The sequence below is a fragment of the Erpetoichthys calabaricus genome, chromosome 4 (assembly GCF_900747795.2).
Source record: "Erpetoichthys calabaricus chromosome 4, fErpCal1.3, whole genome shotgun sequence".
Lineage (NCBI taxonomy): Eukaryota > Metazoa > Chordata > Cladistia > Polypteriformes > Polypteridae > Erpetoichthys > Erpetoichthys calabaricus.
The window spans coordinates 166,965,249-166,981,626 of NC_041397.2; the positions used below are offsets into that span (position 1 = coordinate 166,965,249).

The 16,378-nt window shown below is 40.1% G+C and overlaps 1 protein-coding gene across 1 annotated transcript in view; it reads left to right on the forward strand.

The window, feature by feature from the left end:
• Positions 1-15,136, forward strand: part of LOC127527551 (uncharacterized) — a 972,553-nt gene extending 957,417 nt beyond the window's left edge. The window contains exons 2-3 of the mRNA XM_051926627.1: positions 14,047-14,903; positions 15,131-15,136. Of these exons, the coding sequence (XP_051782587.1) occupies positions 14,047-14,903; positions 15,131-15,136 (863 nt within the window). The remainder of the gene's footprint in view (positions 1-14,046; positions 14,904-15,130) is intronic.
• Positions 15,137-16,378: the final 1,242 nt, after the last annotated feature.

Sequence of the window (16,378 nt, forward strand, 5' to 3'; positions counted from 1 at the left end):
ATATTGTAAGCCCCTTGTCCTTAATTATAATTTGTCCCACTTAAAAACATATGGAGAAAGCAATGAAAAAACACCCTTTTATATTCTTGATACAATAAAAAGTACTTGCAATTGATAAAAAATACAAAAATGGAGGCAATTAATCTGTGATGTATCTGTTACACATTTAATGAGACAAGGAAATATTAACACTATATGCCGGCACTTACATAAAAATCCTCTAAGAATGATTACATTCAGTGCAAAGAGCTGAAGATTCATGTGTCTGTGTCGATAACTGTATGCAGTAAAATAATCTTTTAAGGGAAAGCTTTGCTTTGAACAGTATAATCAAGATTAGTAGAAAACAAATGTTTCTGATATGAAGAAACTGAGAGACAACAAGACTGTCTGTTAATGAATAGGGATGAAAAATAGTAAAAGGAGTATTACTGTCAGGCTTTCAAAATAAATTACAAAACAAGGAACCATAATGTAGTTGTGCTTTCATATCAAGCAATAACATTCAATTTATGTATTACTTGAGGTCTTGTCAAAGATTACACTCTATAGCATTGACAGTATCAAAAGCAAACTGAAATGTTCAGCGTTATCAGTCGTGATTAGAAAAAAATGTTAATATAGCCTTCCCAAAATGTCATACAGAGATTTAAAATGCACGCTTAAACCTTAAAACAGTCTGATTTCCTATATTTAGAAATATTAATCCTAGGAAATTTCTGCCTGTTTTAACGGTCTTCAAAAGAAATCACAAATACAGTAGAGCAGGTTGGGGAACCAATAAGAAAATCAAATGTGTTTGTCAATATGGTCTTGATTATTTACTGCATATTAGATAGTTCATTATTAGCTAGGTCGACTGTAGGTGTTTTCACACTGCAACTTACACCTACGAGAACAAAACACATAATAACCATACAGTTCAATCGATGATATGGCTACATAAACAAAACTGGTGTAGTCATAGTTCTCCAAAAAAAGAAAAAAATAAATAAACAGGTAAAGCAAAACACACACCCACAACTGCCTTTACCCACCCACATCGGAGGACAACAAAAAATGCCCAGAGTGGTTCCTCATGCATCCTCAGAACAGAAAAGCTATCTTACAGTAGCATTAATGAATTCTTGTTAATTTCCAAAAAAAAAGATAAGAAAAATAAAGTTCAAATATTTCTCTTTTTTTTTAGCCTAAGATAATATAAGACAGTATTTCCCAATGAGTAAGAGAGTTAGGATTGTTTTCAGTCTTTATGTAAGCACTGTAGTTTACAATACCACAATGGATTTTTTCTTACATTTTCTTCTTATCCTATTTGGTGTTACTACAGATGTTGCTATTAAGAGAATAGGAATCATTTTAGATGAAAAGCTAAGTTTTGAGCACATTCAGATCTTCTCCTTGACACATTTTCATTTTCTGTTCTAAACAAGATATCTGTGCATAACGTATAATTTTTTGGTGGATTATATCATTCTTTGCATAAATGGAAGAGAAATACATTTTATGAAAAAGCACAGTCCCATTTCTTATATTAAATCCTAATTGAAAGAACCCTTTCTCATTTTTCCCTGTGATCATCTATGGGACAATTCCTTGAGAATTGCAATTGGTGAAAGGTGAAGAAATTAAGCATATTAATTTTTTTACAAAGATTCTAGCTTGAATTTAGAGAAAAATAATGCATGGTTAGGAGTTTCTATTTATGAGATGGAAGTTGCATAGATGAAGATGAACGTTTTTATCAATTTGTTTATTTTTGTATGGAGCCTGAGTGCAGGCTCTGACTGTTGCACCAAATTTATGGGTACATGTAAAATAGAATTACAAACTATACTGATTACATAATGCATACACATAAGATATAAAGAAGGCTAGAGAATGTGTTTGTTATATAGGGGTGCTGTATATAATACGTATATTCTACAATGACACCAAAACGGGACTATGGGGTTATTGGTGAATTTAAGGTAATTGGATTATGACTTTGTTGGAAAGGGAACTGGAATTAGGGCACATGGCAGGGCATATAAATAGGATTTGAGCACGAGTTCAGTTCCATGACTAGCTGCTGTCCATTCCCAAAGTCTGAGTGTGCATATATTTGCATCCCTGCAATAGAACAGAAAATTAGGTAGCACTATTGTACCTTTTTCTTTAGGTCTTTACAAAATTGACTTTTAAAATAAATTCTCATTTTGAATTTCAAATAAAAAAATTAAAATTTATAAATGCTTTGCTCTGTTTCTCTTGTCAAGAGTTTAATTTCAAATTGTTGTAAAAGTCTTTTTGTAAAGCTCATCATTTGTCAATCTTTCATGTTCTTTATCATCTAAAGAAATATTTTAGAGTAGGTTGATGCGTTTCTAGTTTTCAGTGTATTTTATTTCAAACATATTTAGAATTTTCTGATCTGATACCCTTAATAGGTTGTATCACTACAGTCAGGTTTAGAATAAGTGGAGTATGGTATAAGGTAACAATCATGTTGTATTTGAAAGATTCAAATGAGAATAGTAAGCTATCATAAATAAAAAAGTAATCATTTAGTAGGAAAGTGCTATGTACTGGCATCAACAAGTATATTGACATTCCCATGGGTATAAAAATCTGTAATTCTGCATATTTTGAAAGCACTTACCAGTGTTGTAAAAGGCTCAAATCTGTTTAATATCGAGCCAGTTCAAACTTCTAATGATAAAAATATGTGTGTGTATTTAGATCTGCATATACCAAGAGGCTTTTCTTTATATTTATATGTGAATTTCATTTTAAATTTATCAGCAAACTTCCAAAACTGATATCAAGTCAAGTTGGGGAGCATGCACTGGTACAGTGCGTTGCCACACCCACTATACAACAAAACAACTTGGGATCCCGGTTTGCAATCCCCCAGGCAGACACGCGTTCCAGTCCCACCCTCCGGAAATGACCCTCTATGTGTCACAGGCAGGTGCACTGTGGGGGACTGCTTGGTCTGGTCCAGCCACTCAGGTCCCTAACAATGAGGATCTTACGAGCTTGATCACTCTGGCCGTAGTGCTGTAACTGACGCTCCCTCACAATGCAGGTAATGTGCCTCATTTGGGACTCCATGAGCAACCACTTATTCGACACAAAGTCAAACCAACGGTACCCAAGGATTTTCCGGACACAGTACGAAAGGAGTCCAGTCTTCGCCTCAGGTCACTGGATAGCGTCCATGTCTCGCAACCATATAGCAAGATAGGAAGCACCAGGACTCTAAACACTTGGACCTTCATCCTTTTGCATAGATATTGGGAGCGCCACACACCCCTTTCCAGAGACCTCATGACCGCCCCATGCTGTCACAATCCATCTACTGACTTCATAGGAAGAGTCACCAGAGACATGAATGTCACTGCCAAGGTAAGTAAACCTCGCTCAACAAGGTCAACACACTCTCCGCAAACAAACACACTGCTGATGGCTGTGCTCAAGAGGTCATTAAAGGCCCGGATCTTGGTTTTTATCCAGGACACTCACAAGCCCAGACACTCAGACTCCTCGCTCAGTCTCTCGAGTGCCCAGATCAGAGCCTTCATTGACACCGCGAAGATCACAGCATCTTCAAGAAAAGTCAAGATCCGTAAACCTTTCTTCACCAAAAGATACCCCACAGCCGCTGGACCCCACGACCTTGCCCAACACCCAATCCATACAAGCATTGAACAGAGTAGGAGCAAGAACACACCCCTGATGAACCCCAGAATCAACTGGGAAAAACGCAGAGGTCTCTGCCGCCACTCTGTACAGCAGTCACAGTACCAGTGTACAGGCTGGTCATGATATCCAGCAACCTTGAGGGGATTCTGCGAATCCTCAGAATGTTCCACAGGGCAGCTTGATCAACTGAGTCAAACGCTTTATGAAAATCGACAAAAGCTGCAAAGAAACTTTGCCGATATTCGCGTTTGCACTCCATGAGAACCCTCAGTGCCAGGATGCGGGATGCAGGATGCAGATGTAAAACCAGACTGTTCCAGTCGCTTGTAGGTGAGCAAGTGATCACGGATCCTATTGAGGACAACCCTAGCAAGGACCTTACCTGGCACCGAGAGCAATGTTATCCTGCTGTAGTTGCTGCAATCCAGGCGATCACCCTTCCCTTTCCAGATAGGGACAACAAGTCCCATTTTCCAGTCAGTTGGGATGATGCCAGTCTCCCAAATGGAAGCAAAGATTGCTTGCAATGCCAGGAGGACAGCCTTACCACCAGCCCCGGATACCACAGATCCCGGGCAGCCATTCCCCCCCTCAGCTGGTTCACCACCTGTGCAATCTCAGTGAGATGGGGTGGTTCACAGATAATTGGAGGATCAGCCTCAAAAACCGTGGACCCAGAGATATCCAACGTCCTAGCTGGAGGATCAGCTTTGAACAACTGCTCAAAGTAGCCAGCCCAGCGGGTCACAACTGCAGTGTCATCCTTAAGGACTGTTTCATCAGCTGCCCTGACTGCGACTCTCTGAGGAACACATTCAGATATGCATAATGCTTTGATTCCTCTGTAAGCAGGACGTGGGTTGCTAGACCAGGGGTGGGCAGATTCAGTCCTGGAGGGCCGCAGTGGTTGCAGGTTTTTGTTCCAACCCAGTTGCTTAATTAAAAAACAATCCTTGTCAATTATTTAATTGCATGGCTTGTTAGTGCTTTAACTCTGCCATGTCAGGTCATTCTCATATCCTAGATTTATTTTCCTTTCTAAGGATATCATCCAAATGATCTGAAGTCTAAAACAGATGAGTAATTCTCAGTGCTTCACTTTTTTCTCTTCACTTTCCTTCCAAGTATTTAATTAAACCAAATAGTGCACGATAAATACACACAGGTGTAAATGAAAACAAGCTAAATGGAGAAATGCTGGTCTCTTTTGTCATTTGCATGGTATTGCTAATTAGGAGCAATTAAAAACCAAGAATACAGCTGTTTAAGACTAAAATAAGCAATAAGGGTTCAAAATCTTAACGAGCGAGACAACTAAAGTGAAGCTGAAGTGTTACTTGAGCAATAAGGGCTTCTTATTAAGCAATTGGGTTGGAGCAAAAACCTGCAGCCACTGCGGCCCTCCAGGACTGAATCTGCCCACCCCTGTGCTAGACCACAGATGGTGTGTCACTTGCTCACAGATCCCTCTAACAAACGCCTCTTTATCTGCCCTCAGAGCCCAAGCAGCCATCCCTCTCAGTTCCCGGTACAATCAGAGTTGCCACTGAGCCGTGCGCTGTGACTCCTCTCAATGATATCCAGGGTGCCCTGCAAGATGAAACACCTCCTTCTGGGAACACCAGCACAACACCAACACAACCCTCAGCAACCTTCAGGATCTTCCACATCACATTAGGATCGTCAGTCGTACCCATATATTCAGATATCATATGGAGCTAAAACATTTTCAATAGTTGATTGTTTATTGTAAACTCTAACACCCATTTCTTTGCAATGTGTGCCCTTTATAAATTCTTTTGATTTGTGTGTTTTTGGAGCTTGCATAATAGCATTTTAATTAATCCCCTAAAGCCTGAAAATCAAAATTGTCCCTTTGTTTACAAGTCCTTAGAAAATTCAGGAAAAGGATCAGAGGCATTCAAAGAAACAGAATAAATAGGACCCCTCAGATTACCAGTAGTGCTTGCTTTGGTTTTATTTGATGCTGAAGAGTGTTACAGTAGAAAGTGGAAAGTCTTGCCATGATACCAACACTGTACATGTTCTAGAGGAACATTGCTTTACACTTGAAATGACATGCTTCTTAACTAACTAGAGCTGCAGCACTGGTCTGTGGCAAGGTGGCAGATTAGTTCATGCTCAATTACCTTAATTTGCACAATACTACATTTACATAATCTTAGCAAGTCAGAGGCAGTTTCCGCACTCATCCTTGACCAACAGTTGTATAGTTTGACAGTAGTAGTACATACAGAAAGCACCTGTCAAAGGAGGTGTTAGTTTGATTGATGACTTCAAGCCCCGCCCCAATATGAAAATATGATTTATGAAAATATAAAAATTTGATTTATGTAAATATAAAAATATGAAAATTTATGAAACTAGAAAAATATGGACTACGTTAATATGATTTATAAGCTATAAGATATTGACTCATCGCTCTGTTATAAACTAATAGTAAGAAAATAAATATACAATTTTCTAAAAACGATATCGGATTCAGCGGGTTGGAAAATGGATGGATGGATGGATATAAGATATTGACTCCCTGCTCTAAGTTATAAGTTCACGACACGCGTCTTTATTTTATAAGCACTTATCTTTCCTGCATAGCCATAACTAAAACGATATTCACTCCCCCGCTCTAAGTTATAAACTAATAGTAAGAAAATAAATATACAATTTTCTAAAAACGATATAAGATATTGACTCCCCGTTCTAAGTTATAAGTTCACGACACGCGTCTTTATTTTATACGCACTTATCTTTCCTGCATAGCCATAACTAAAATGATATTCACTCCCCCACTCTAAGTTATAAACTAATAGTAAGAAAATAAATATACAATTATCTAGCCGAACCTTTCTAAAAACGATACTGACTCCCCGCTCTAAGTTATAAGTTCACGACACGCGTCTTTATTTTATAAGCACTTATCTTTCCTGCATAGCCATAACTAAAACGATATTCACTCCCCCGCTCTAAGTTATAAATATACAATTTTCTAAAAACGATATAAGATATTGACTCCCCGCTCTAAGCTATAAGTTCACGACACGCGTCTTTATTTTATAAGCACTTATCTTTCCTGCATAGCCATAACTAAAATGATATAACTGGCACTAGAATCAAAAGGAAGAAAATACATAGCTACTCCTCAGGCCTCTTTTTAAATTTAACCAGTTCAAAACAATTAAGCTAAAAGACTTGTTTTTCATTTACTTCCCCCATCGGAAGGCGCCAAATATGGTTTTAACCATATGATCGATCAGACTTGTTTTGCAATTACTTCCCCCCATCGGAAGGCGCCAAATATGGTTTTAACCATATGACCAATCAGACTTGTTTTGCAATTATAATCAATCAGAGCCTGTCTCTTTACACTTTAATTTAATTACCATGCAGTAACAAGGCAGTGCCTTTCTGATTAAATGATAATAATCTAAAAATGCTTACCTGCTGTTTTATGCCTCAGCAATAAGACACCCAGACGTTGCAACAATTAAGTCCCCCACAGGGCGCCTTTCTGTTTTCAACCTAAACAGTTAAGAAAATTCTTAATCTAATTTAAACGTGTTCTATGTTTTTATATCATAAAGTTTTAAAGTAAAATACTTATTCTCACCCGAATCAAAGTAATTAAGAAAATATAAACTCCTTCTGATTTTTACTAAAATTCTTAATACGCTTTTCAACACTGGCTCTGCAAACTTAACCACAAGACTGTTTTTAAAAAGCGATAAAGGTCAAAAAAGACTTTTTACATTCCTACGGTCTAAGAACAAAGTTATTAAATATTTTCCACTAACGACTCTCTCTTATATTCACAATGATCTTTAAAAAGTTATTTATATTTCGAGTATTGTATTTTAGCCTCGTTTCACATTTACAATATCAGCTTTAAAATACACGTGGCGTTAGCACAATGATCTCTCGGTAAAACATAAAGGGTGATCTTTTTCATATTTGCTTAGATGTGAACCTTATAGCGGTGAGAGTGATAAAGGTCAAAAAAGACTTTTTACATTCCTACGATCTAAGAACAAAGTTATTAAATGAAATATTTCCCACTAACGACTCTCTCTTATATTCACAATGATCTTTAATAAAGTTGTTTATATTTCTAGTACTGTATTTTAGCCTCGTTTCACATTTACAGTCTATCAGCTTTAAAACATAAAGGGTAATCTTTTTCCTATTTGCTTAGATGTGAACCTTATAGCGGTGAGTGTTTGAATGAGGCTTATTCCCGCTACCAGGGTCTCCTCGCCCCTTAGAGGAGGAACATCAACAACTCTGAACCTATGAGCTTTCTCACAAACGTCTCGCGTGTTTCGCTCCGCCCTTCCAAGGCGGTACAGAGCCCGATGCACGGCATAAAGTGTTCTGCTTCGCGGGTATTACCACAATAACTGTTCCAGCATTCCAAGTTTCTCTGCGAGCTTTTTTAAAAGGTATGCGTTTTCGCTTTTTTCTTCCGCAATGGCTGGCATGGCAAAAAATACTTTTGTGATTGATGGAAAGTGTAGATTATCGAAATATATGTCATTAACGACCGTCTCTTCAAACTGTTGAAATGATATTCTTTTATAAATCCGCTTTCAAATCAGATAGTTCCAGCGACGAAGAGCAATCTCCAAGCTGCCTCTCACCCAGAGGTAGGTTTTCTGCTTTTTAAATGAAAAAACTGTATCTAGTCATAACGCACAGATTTTATAAATGTGGTATTTTTCTTATTTCAGAAGGCTGTAGTTTCTGGCCGGTTGGCTGTTCAAAAAGTAGTCAGATCTTCTTTTAAATCAAAATGCTGCTTATAAGACTGCCGATTTAATACCCTAAGTTCTTGTCTATAAGCCGGACTCATGTATTAGCCGGAGACCAAAAATCATACGAATTTTTAAAATAAAATCGTATCATAGATAAGCCGGACTCATGGATAAGCCGAACGTACTATAACCTATAACTAATAGAAGGGAGGGAGGTCAGTGGTCTCACTCGCGCCCATTTAATTTCTTTAAGGGGGGAGAGAGTGTGAGATATTGCCGTCTCTCTCACTCCCCGCATGGCGCGGTTGGAGCGGCCGGAGCGCGTTCTTTCTGCTCTGGGCGTCGCCGAGTCAACACGAGCGCGTAGCGGTCATTTAAATTGTGATTTTATATGTAAGCATATTTAAATATATATCGCGGATTTCTGCGGACAATGGGTCTTTTAATTTCTGGTACATGCTTCCTCAGTTGGTTTGCCCAGTTGATTTCATACAAGGGACGCTATTGGCAGATGGCTGAGAAGCTATCCAGCTTACTTTCTCTCTCTCTCTCTCTCTCTCTCTCTCTTGCGCTGACGTAGGGGGGTGTGAGCAGGGGGGCTGTGTGCAGCTGCTTCCTGAAAGAAATGCTGCACGGAGCTTCGCATACTTAAAAGCTCAAAGGGCACGTATTGATTTTTTTTATCTGTCTCTCTCTATCTCTCTCTCTCTCTCTCTTCCTGCTCCTGACAGAGGGGGTGTGAGCTGCCGCCTTCAACAGCTTTGTACCGGCGGTGCTTCGCATACTTAAAAGCCAAAAAAACCCTATTGATTTTTTTTTTGACTGCTTGCTTTGCACTCCTTTGAAAAGGAAGATATGTTTGCATTCTTTTAATTGTGAGACAGAACTGTCATCTCTGTCTTGTCATGGAGCACAGTTTAAACTTTTGAAAAAGAGACAAATGTTTGTTTGCAGTGTTTGAATAACGTTCCTGTCTCTCTACAACCTCCTGTGTTTCTGCGCAAATCTGTGACCCAAGCATGAAATTATAAAAATAACCATATAAACATATGGTTTCTACTTCGCGGATATTCTTATTTCGCGGGTGGCTCTGGAACGCAACCCCCGCGATGGATGTATAAGCCGGACTTATGTATAAGCCGATATTCTATTTTTTCATTTTCACAACTTTTTTCCTTAGATAAGCCGCGGCTTATTGACAAGAACTTAGGGTACTTTTAATGTCTTTAATTTTTTTACAAACTTAATACTTTTTAATGGTAATGTACGTTTCATGCTAATTATAGTAGTCATACTATAGTCACTACCCTTTTCTAAATCGAAATTCTGCTTATAAGACAGCGCCGATTTAATGTCTTTAAGTATGTACAAACTATTTAATGGTAATGTACGGTTCATGCTAATTACTTTTAATGAAAATGCACAAACTTATAAGAACGTTCTGGCTGAATACTTTTTAATGTAATTGTCTTTAAGTATGTACAAACCTAGTCTTTTATATTTTAGAATCGGAGGCTGAACTGTTTGATTCTTTAAACCTAACTAGTTCGCAATTGAAGGATTTAATAGCTGCCACAGATTGTCTTTTTGAGAATAAAAATCCTGCCTCAGACAAAGAGTCCCCAGAAGCCCGTAAGTACCACTTTCAACTGACGGTTCGTGTGTGTGTGTGGAAGAAAATAAGGCGTTGGGGTTAAATATGTACTTTTTAGCAGAATACTCGACACTCCCAAAGAGTGGTAATTCTTCCGAAGTTTCCAGTCAGCATCTAGAATCGGCGCAAAGGCCCTCGGACAGTCTACTATTGAACATCTCATTCACGCAGCCCGGTAAGTTGAACTATTTGTGCGAGTGCGCGGCAAATGTTTATTTTTAAAGAAAACTTAGTCTTGCTTGTTTTTTTCAGAACCCGCTTCTCCAGGCTTACTTACTCAGATACTCGGGGGTTCACCACCGTTTGCATCATCACCCAGACTTCTCACCCAAATAATCGGTGAACCTGAAAGATTTGATCCCACTGCTAAGGCTGCTGAGCTGAAGGCTGAAATCGAACGAGTGCTGTTGATTTTTCAAAGTGCATTACTGGACCTTTTACCACTGTCTCCAGATATACGTGAAAAGGTTATTTTATTGTATGCAATTTTAGAAAACTTTTTCCCCAAATAATGTCTGGCAAAAGGCGTGCAAGTGAGGACTTGGACGCTGGGAGCGGTTCTCAAAATGCTGGGTTATTGCATGACATGGTGAATGAACTTAGTTATTCTATTTGGCCCCCAAAAATGCCTACTCCACCACCCCGATATTTTAATGAATTGGAATATATTAATTGGCAAAATCAAAACATGTTCCAAATGAATAATATAATAGTGACCATGAGAGTTCCTTCACCTGTTACCACTCCCATCGACTTTGACCAGCTTGACAGCCTTTTAGAAGCCCTACGTCCAGTAGCCACCCCCGATGAAATGCAAACATTAAATAACTTGTTAGAAAGGGTTCAGTGGTCTTTGAATGAAAATGTGAATGCTCAAACGGGTCATGGTTTAACAAACACATTGGGTTCTGTAAATGCTGCCCCCTCTCACAGTATGGCCACATCAGTCTCGGTTACCCCCTTGGCTACATCTGTACCTTCTGCTCAAGTCTCCTCGGTCTCTGTTTACTGCAGCTAATCCTTCTGGGCCCTCTGCTACAGTCCTGTCCCCTGTTTCTAACCCCTCTGGGCCCTCTGTTTCAGTCTTGCCCTCTGTTTCTATCCCTTCTGCACCCTCTGTCTCTTTTATTTCAGCTATCCCTTCTGTTGCCAAGCCTTCTGCTTCAGTCTCCTCTGTTTCAATCTTACCCCCTGTTTCTATCCCTTCTGCCCCCTCTGCTCCAGTCTTGCCCCCTTCTGGGCCCTCTGCTTCAGCACCAGTTTCTAACACCTCTTCTTCAGTCGTGCCCTCTGCTTCTACCCCTTCTGTCCCCTCTGCTCCAGTCTTGGCCCCTGCTCCATTCTTGTCCCCTGTTTCTAACCCTTCTAGGCCCTCTGCTTCTATCCCTTCTGCACCCTCTGCTCCAGTCTTGCCCTCTGTTTCTATCCCTTCTGCACCCTCTGCTCCAGTCTTGCCCTCTGTTGCCAAGCCGTCTGCCTCAGTCTCCCCTCCTCCAGTCTTGCCCCCTGCTCCAGTCTTGGCCCCTGCTCCATTCTTGTCTCCTGTTTCTAGCCCTTCTGGGCCCTCTGTTTCTATCCCTTTTGCCCCCTCTGTCTCTTTTATTTCAGCTATCCCTTCTGTTGCCATGCCGTCTGCTTCAGTCTCCCCTGTTTCTATCCCTTCTGGGCCCCCTGCTTCAAGCCCTTCTGCCCCCTTTGCTTCAATCCTGCCGTCTGTTGCCAAGCCGTCTGCTTCAGTCTCCTCTGCCCCCTCGGCTTCAATCTTGCCTTCTGTTTCAGTCACTGCTTCCTCAGTCCCTGTTGCCCAGCCATTTGTGGTTACCCCTTCAGTCGCGCCAGTCATGTCCGGTGGTTCTGTGGTATCTAAACCTTCACCCTCGTCTACTTTAGGCATGGCCGGGCCCTCTGTTGTCTCTAGTAACGACGGTCAGGGTGTTTTTCAGCAGATCGACAGACCTGCTTTTAATCACACTGAAATAAGACACCCCTTAAATTTCGCCGATGCCTATGAACTAGAGTCTTACGAGGAAGTGTTTAACAGTATTCATGAGATGCTGCAAATAATTCTGGATAGTTTTTCAGGTACTTTAAATCCGCAAGATGTTGTACAGCTAGAATTGCGTGCTGATTCATTACCTATCAGCGTTTTTATACAACTGACTGGCTCTAATATTAATGTAAACGATTTCCTTCATCAGATAGAGAATCTTCTTCAGAGTCATGCGAGTGTGCTAGCGGATGAGTCTCTGATGCTAGTCACCCAGATTGTTCGGTCACCTAGCGGGGGCGCTCGTAGCTCTCGCAAGGTCTCATCTCTACTCAATCATGAAATAGTTAGAAAGAAAACGAGGCATTTAATTATTTCTTATAATTACGGGAATCAGCTCTGTTTTGCCTTTTGTTTGCTTAGCCTAATGGATGACCGGTACATGCAAAACCCCCAGTTATGCATGCGTGAAGTGTATAACCTTCAGAGCAGGGCTGGATTATCTGAGCATGAAAAAGTGTCCTTTGCTGACGTTCATAAATTTGAAAACTTGCTGGGTATTAAAATTGTTGTCTGGTACAGGTGTCTAAGAAATGAGAAATTTTTAAAATTTGAAAGCTCCCGAGGTAGAAACCCCAAAACCTATTTTATGTTTTTACACGATAACCATTACTACGGTATTTTGAATTTAAAGGGGTTTCTGGGGGTGAAATACTTGTGCGACTACTGTTACACAAGCTACCACTCAATCCTTAGCCATCGTTGTGAAGGCCACTGCAACGTCTGTTTCTCCCCAGATTGCCGTCCGATCCCTGAAGAACTTGTCAAGTGTGGTGATTGCAACCGTTACTGCCGGTCCCAATTTTGTTTTATTCAGCATACGATTCCTAAATTTAACGACAAGACCAACGATATGGTGTCCCCTGTGTTACAAAACTTACACAGTGAATGCCGCCTCAAAACCCCATAAATGTCGGGCCAAGGAATGCCGTGTTTGTAAAGCAAAAATTGAAAATGATGCAGAAAACCATCAGTGCTTTATAGAAACCTTGAAGTCTGAGGATCGTTGTGAGAAATACGTATTTTATGATTTTGAAAGTCAGCAAGAAACGGGTGTGCACATTCGTAATTACATATACTGTAAGTCCTTGCGGGGTAAATCCTGGTTCTGGGCGGGTGAAGATTGTGTACACCAGTTCTTTGCCAGATACCGTCGCCCCAAGTATCAAGACTATACTTTTATAGCTCACAATTCAAAAGGTTACGATGGGTACTTTTTAATGAAGTATTTGCTTGAAAATGGTGTGAACCCTCGTGTTACTACTTAAGGAAATATGCTGATGTGTTTCACAGATGATGGTTATCAATTACGTTTTATAGATTCTTTGAATTTTTTAACAATGAAATTGAGTGCCATGCCTAAAGCCATGGGGTTTGAAGCCGCAAAAGGTTATTTCCCCCATTTCTTCAATACGGCTGAAAATCAGAATTATATCAGCCCCTACCCTGAACCTGAATGCTACGTGTTTAGAGCATGATGGCCAAAGAAAAAGAAGAATTTTTTACCTGGTATGACAATGTCAAGCATGGTGTTTTTAATTTTAAAGAGGAGATGGCTTTTTATTGTAAAAATGACGTCGAAATTCTTAGAACAGCGTGCATTAAATTCAGAGACGAGGTCATCAAAATTGGCAATATTGACCGTTTTCAATGCATGACCCTGGCATCTCTATGTATGGCAATGTACAGGCAAAACTGTATGCCTCCAAAGTCTATCGGCATAATTCCTTCTGACCATTACAGTAGTAGTCAGAAAAACTATTCGAACGCATCTATTCAATGGTTATTGTATCTCTGTGAAATAGAAAAATTGAACATTCAACACGCTCTAAACCTTGGGGAAGTAAAGAAGGGTTCCTTTTATCTTGACGGCTATGCCATAGTTAAAGGTATTCCGACTGCCTTTGAATTTGCTGGTTGTTTTTATCACGGCTGTCCAGAATGTTATGATTTAAACAGTACCCATCCTTTAACCGGTATGACTTGTGCGGTTATGTACCAAAAGTTTATGAGAAAATTGGAAATACTTAGAACAAAATTTAATTTAGATGTGCGCATGCTCTGGGAGCATTCTTGGGAGACGATGAAAAAACAAGACCTCAGGCTACAAACTTTCTTAAAACACTGTAATTTCCCTCAACGTATACAACCGAGGGACTCGTTGTTCGGCGGACGTACCAACGCCATTAAATTGTACCACAAGGCAGTGGGCCCCGAACAGATTCACTATTATGATTTCACTAGCTTGTACCCGTTTGTGAATAAAACAAAAACGTACCCGGTCGGTCACCCCACTATCATTTTTCAGCAGTTTGGCGATCTCAGGCAGTATTTTGGATTAATTAAAGCCACCGTCCAGCCTCCACGTGGTCTAAATTTTCCAGTCCTGCCTCTCAGGTTTTGTGGAAAATTAATGTTCACCCTCTGTCGCACCTGTGCGGAGACAGAAGCTCAGATTGTGGACTGTCGTCACACAGAGGATGAGAGAGCTTTAACCGGTACTTGGTGCAGTGTGGAAATAACAAAGGCCATTGACAAAGGGTATAAAGTTTCAAAAGTATACGAGATTTGGCATTACCCCCAACGTACTTCTGAGTTATTTTCAGACTATATCAAGCTTCATCTAAAAGGCAAGCAGGAGGCCTCGGGCTATCCTGCCTGGTGTACGGATGAGGCTTCCCGAGACCGTTATATTTTAGATTATTATCACAAGGAAGGTGTGCAATTGGACCACAATAACATCGCCGTAAATCCAGCTAAGAGACAAATTTCAAAGTTGTTTTTAAATTCTCTTTGGGGTAAATTTGGGCAAAAACCTCTCCATCTCACTACTAGCTTAGTCAAGGACGGTGAGGAATTCTTGCAATATATTTTCTCCAAACAGTATAATGTTTCTTATTTTGAATTTATCGGCGATGAGATTGCTCAAATACAATGGAAGCACACTGATGAAAAGTATACCCTACCTGGTAGCGTTAATGTTGTCATTGCTGCTTTCACCACGGCCTATGCCCGGTTAGAGTTGTACGATTTACTGGACAGTCTGGGAGAAAGGGTGTTGTGCCACGACACCGACTCGGTCATTTTTACTTCTCAGCCTGGTCAGTACAATCCTCCTCTGGGTGACTATTTAGGAGAGCTCACCAGTGAGTTAAATCCTGGTGATTATATTACTGAATTTGCTTCAGGCGGTCCAAAGACGTACGGGTATAAAACGGCACAAGGCAAAACATGTATGAAGGTAAAAGGTATCACCATCAATCACGAAACTGGTAAAATTATAAACCTCGAGTCACTAACCAATCTAGTTCAGAATTTTGTGACGTCTCATGAAGCCCCTCCTCAAGAGTTACTGGTTCACGGTAAGCAGATCCATCGAAATAAAAAAACGTTTCACTTTAGAAAACAGACCACTCAGGAAGAAATTCAGAGTGGTGTATAACAAGAGGGTTCTCCTAAAAGATTACAACACAAGACCTTATGGCTACTAAAAGAGATTTCAACGCCTTCAACACCCCTTCGCTAAAATTATCTCGGGACCCTTTTGTTCCGGTAAATCCTATTATGTGAAAAAATTATTGGAACATTCGAAACACGTTGTGTCTCATCCTTTTCAAAATATAATTTGGTTTTATAGTTGCTGGCAGAAAATGTACGACGAGCTATCGGCTAAATTTCAGCAATTAAAATTTATTGAGGGGCTCCCAAAGTCTTTATGCGACGACGAACTTCTCCCTCCTGAGAAAATAAATTTGGTCATTATAGATGATCTGATGGAATCGGCTAGCGAAAGCCAGGAAATAGAAAAAGCTTTCACAAAATATACTCATCATCGGAATCTGTCTATTATTTACTTGGTTCAAAATGTATTCTTTCAAGGAAAGAAAAGCCGAACGATTAATCTTAACGCCAATTATATTACTCTACCCAGGGACAAATTGCAGATTACTACCTTGGCCCGCCAAATGTATCCGAGGCGTGTTAAGTTCTTTTTGGAAGCTTTCAAAGATGCTACAAAACTACCGTACGGCTATCTCTTAGTGGATTTAAAGGCACAGACCCCAGACGAACTGCGTTTAAGAACAGGTCTGTTTCCGCCCAAATGGCCAGTCGTGTACACCGTGAAAAGACAAAAGAAGCTGTTCTGAGTCAAAGTTACATATTCTGTCAGCATGTCGGCCAGAATAAGCAGAAACCTACAGCCTCTCAAGGCCTTACTCC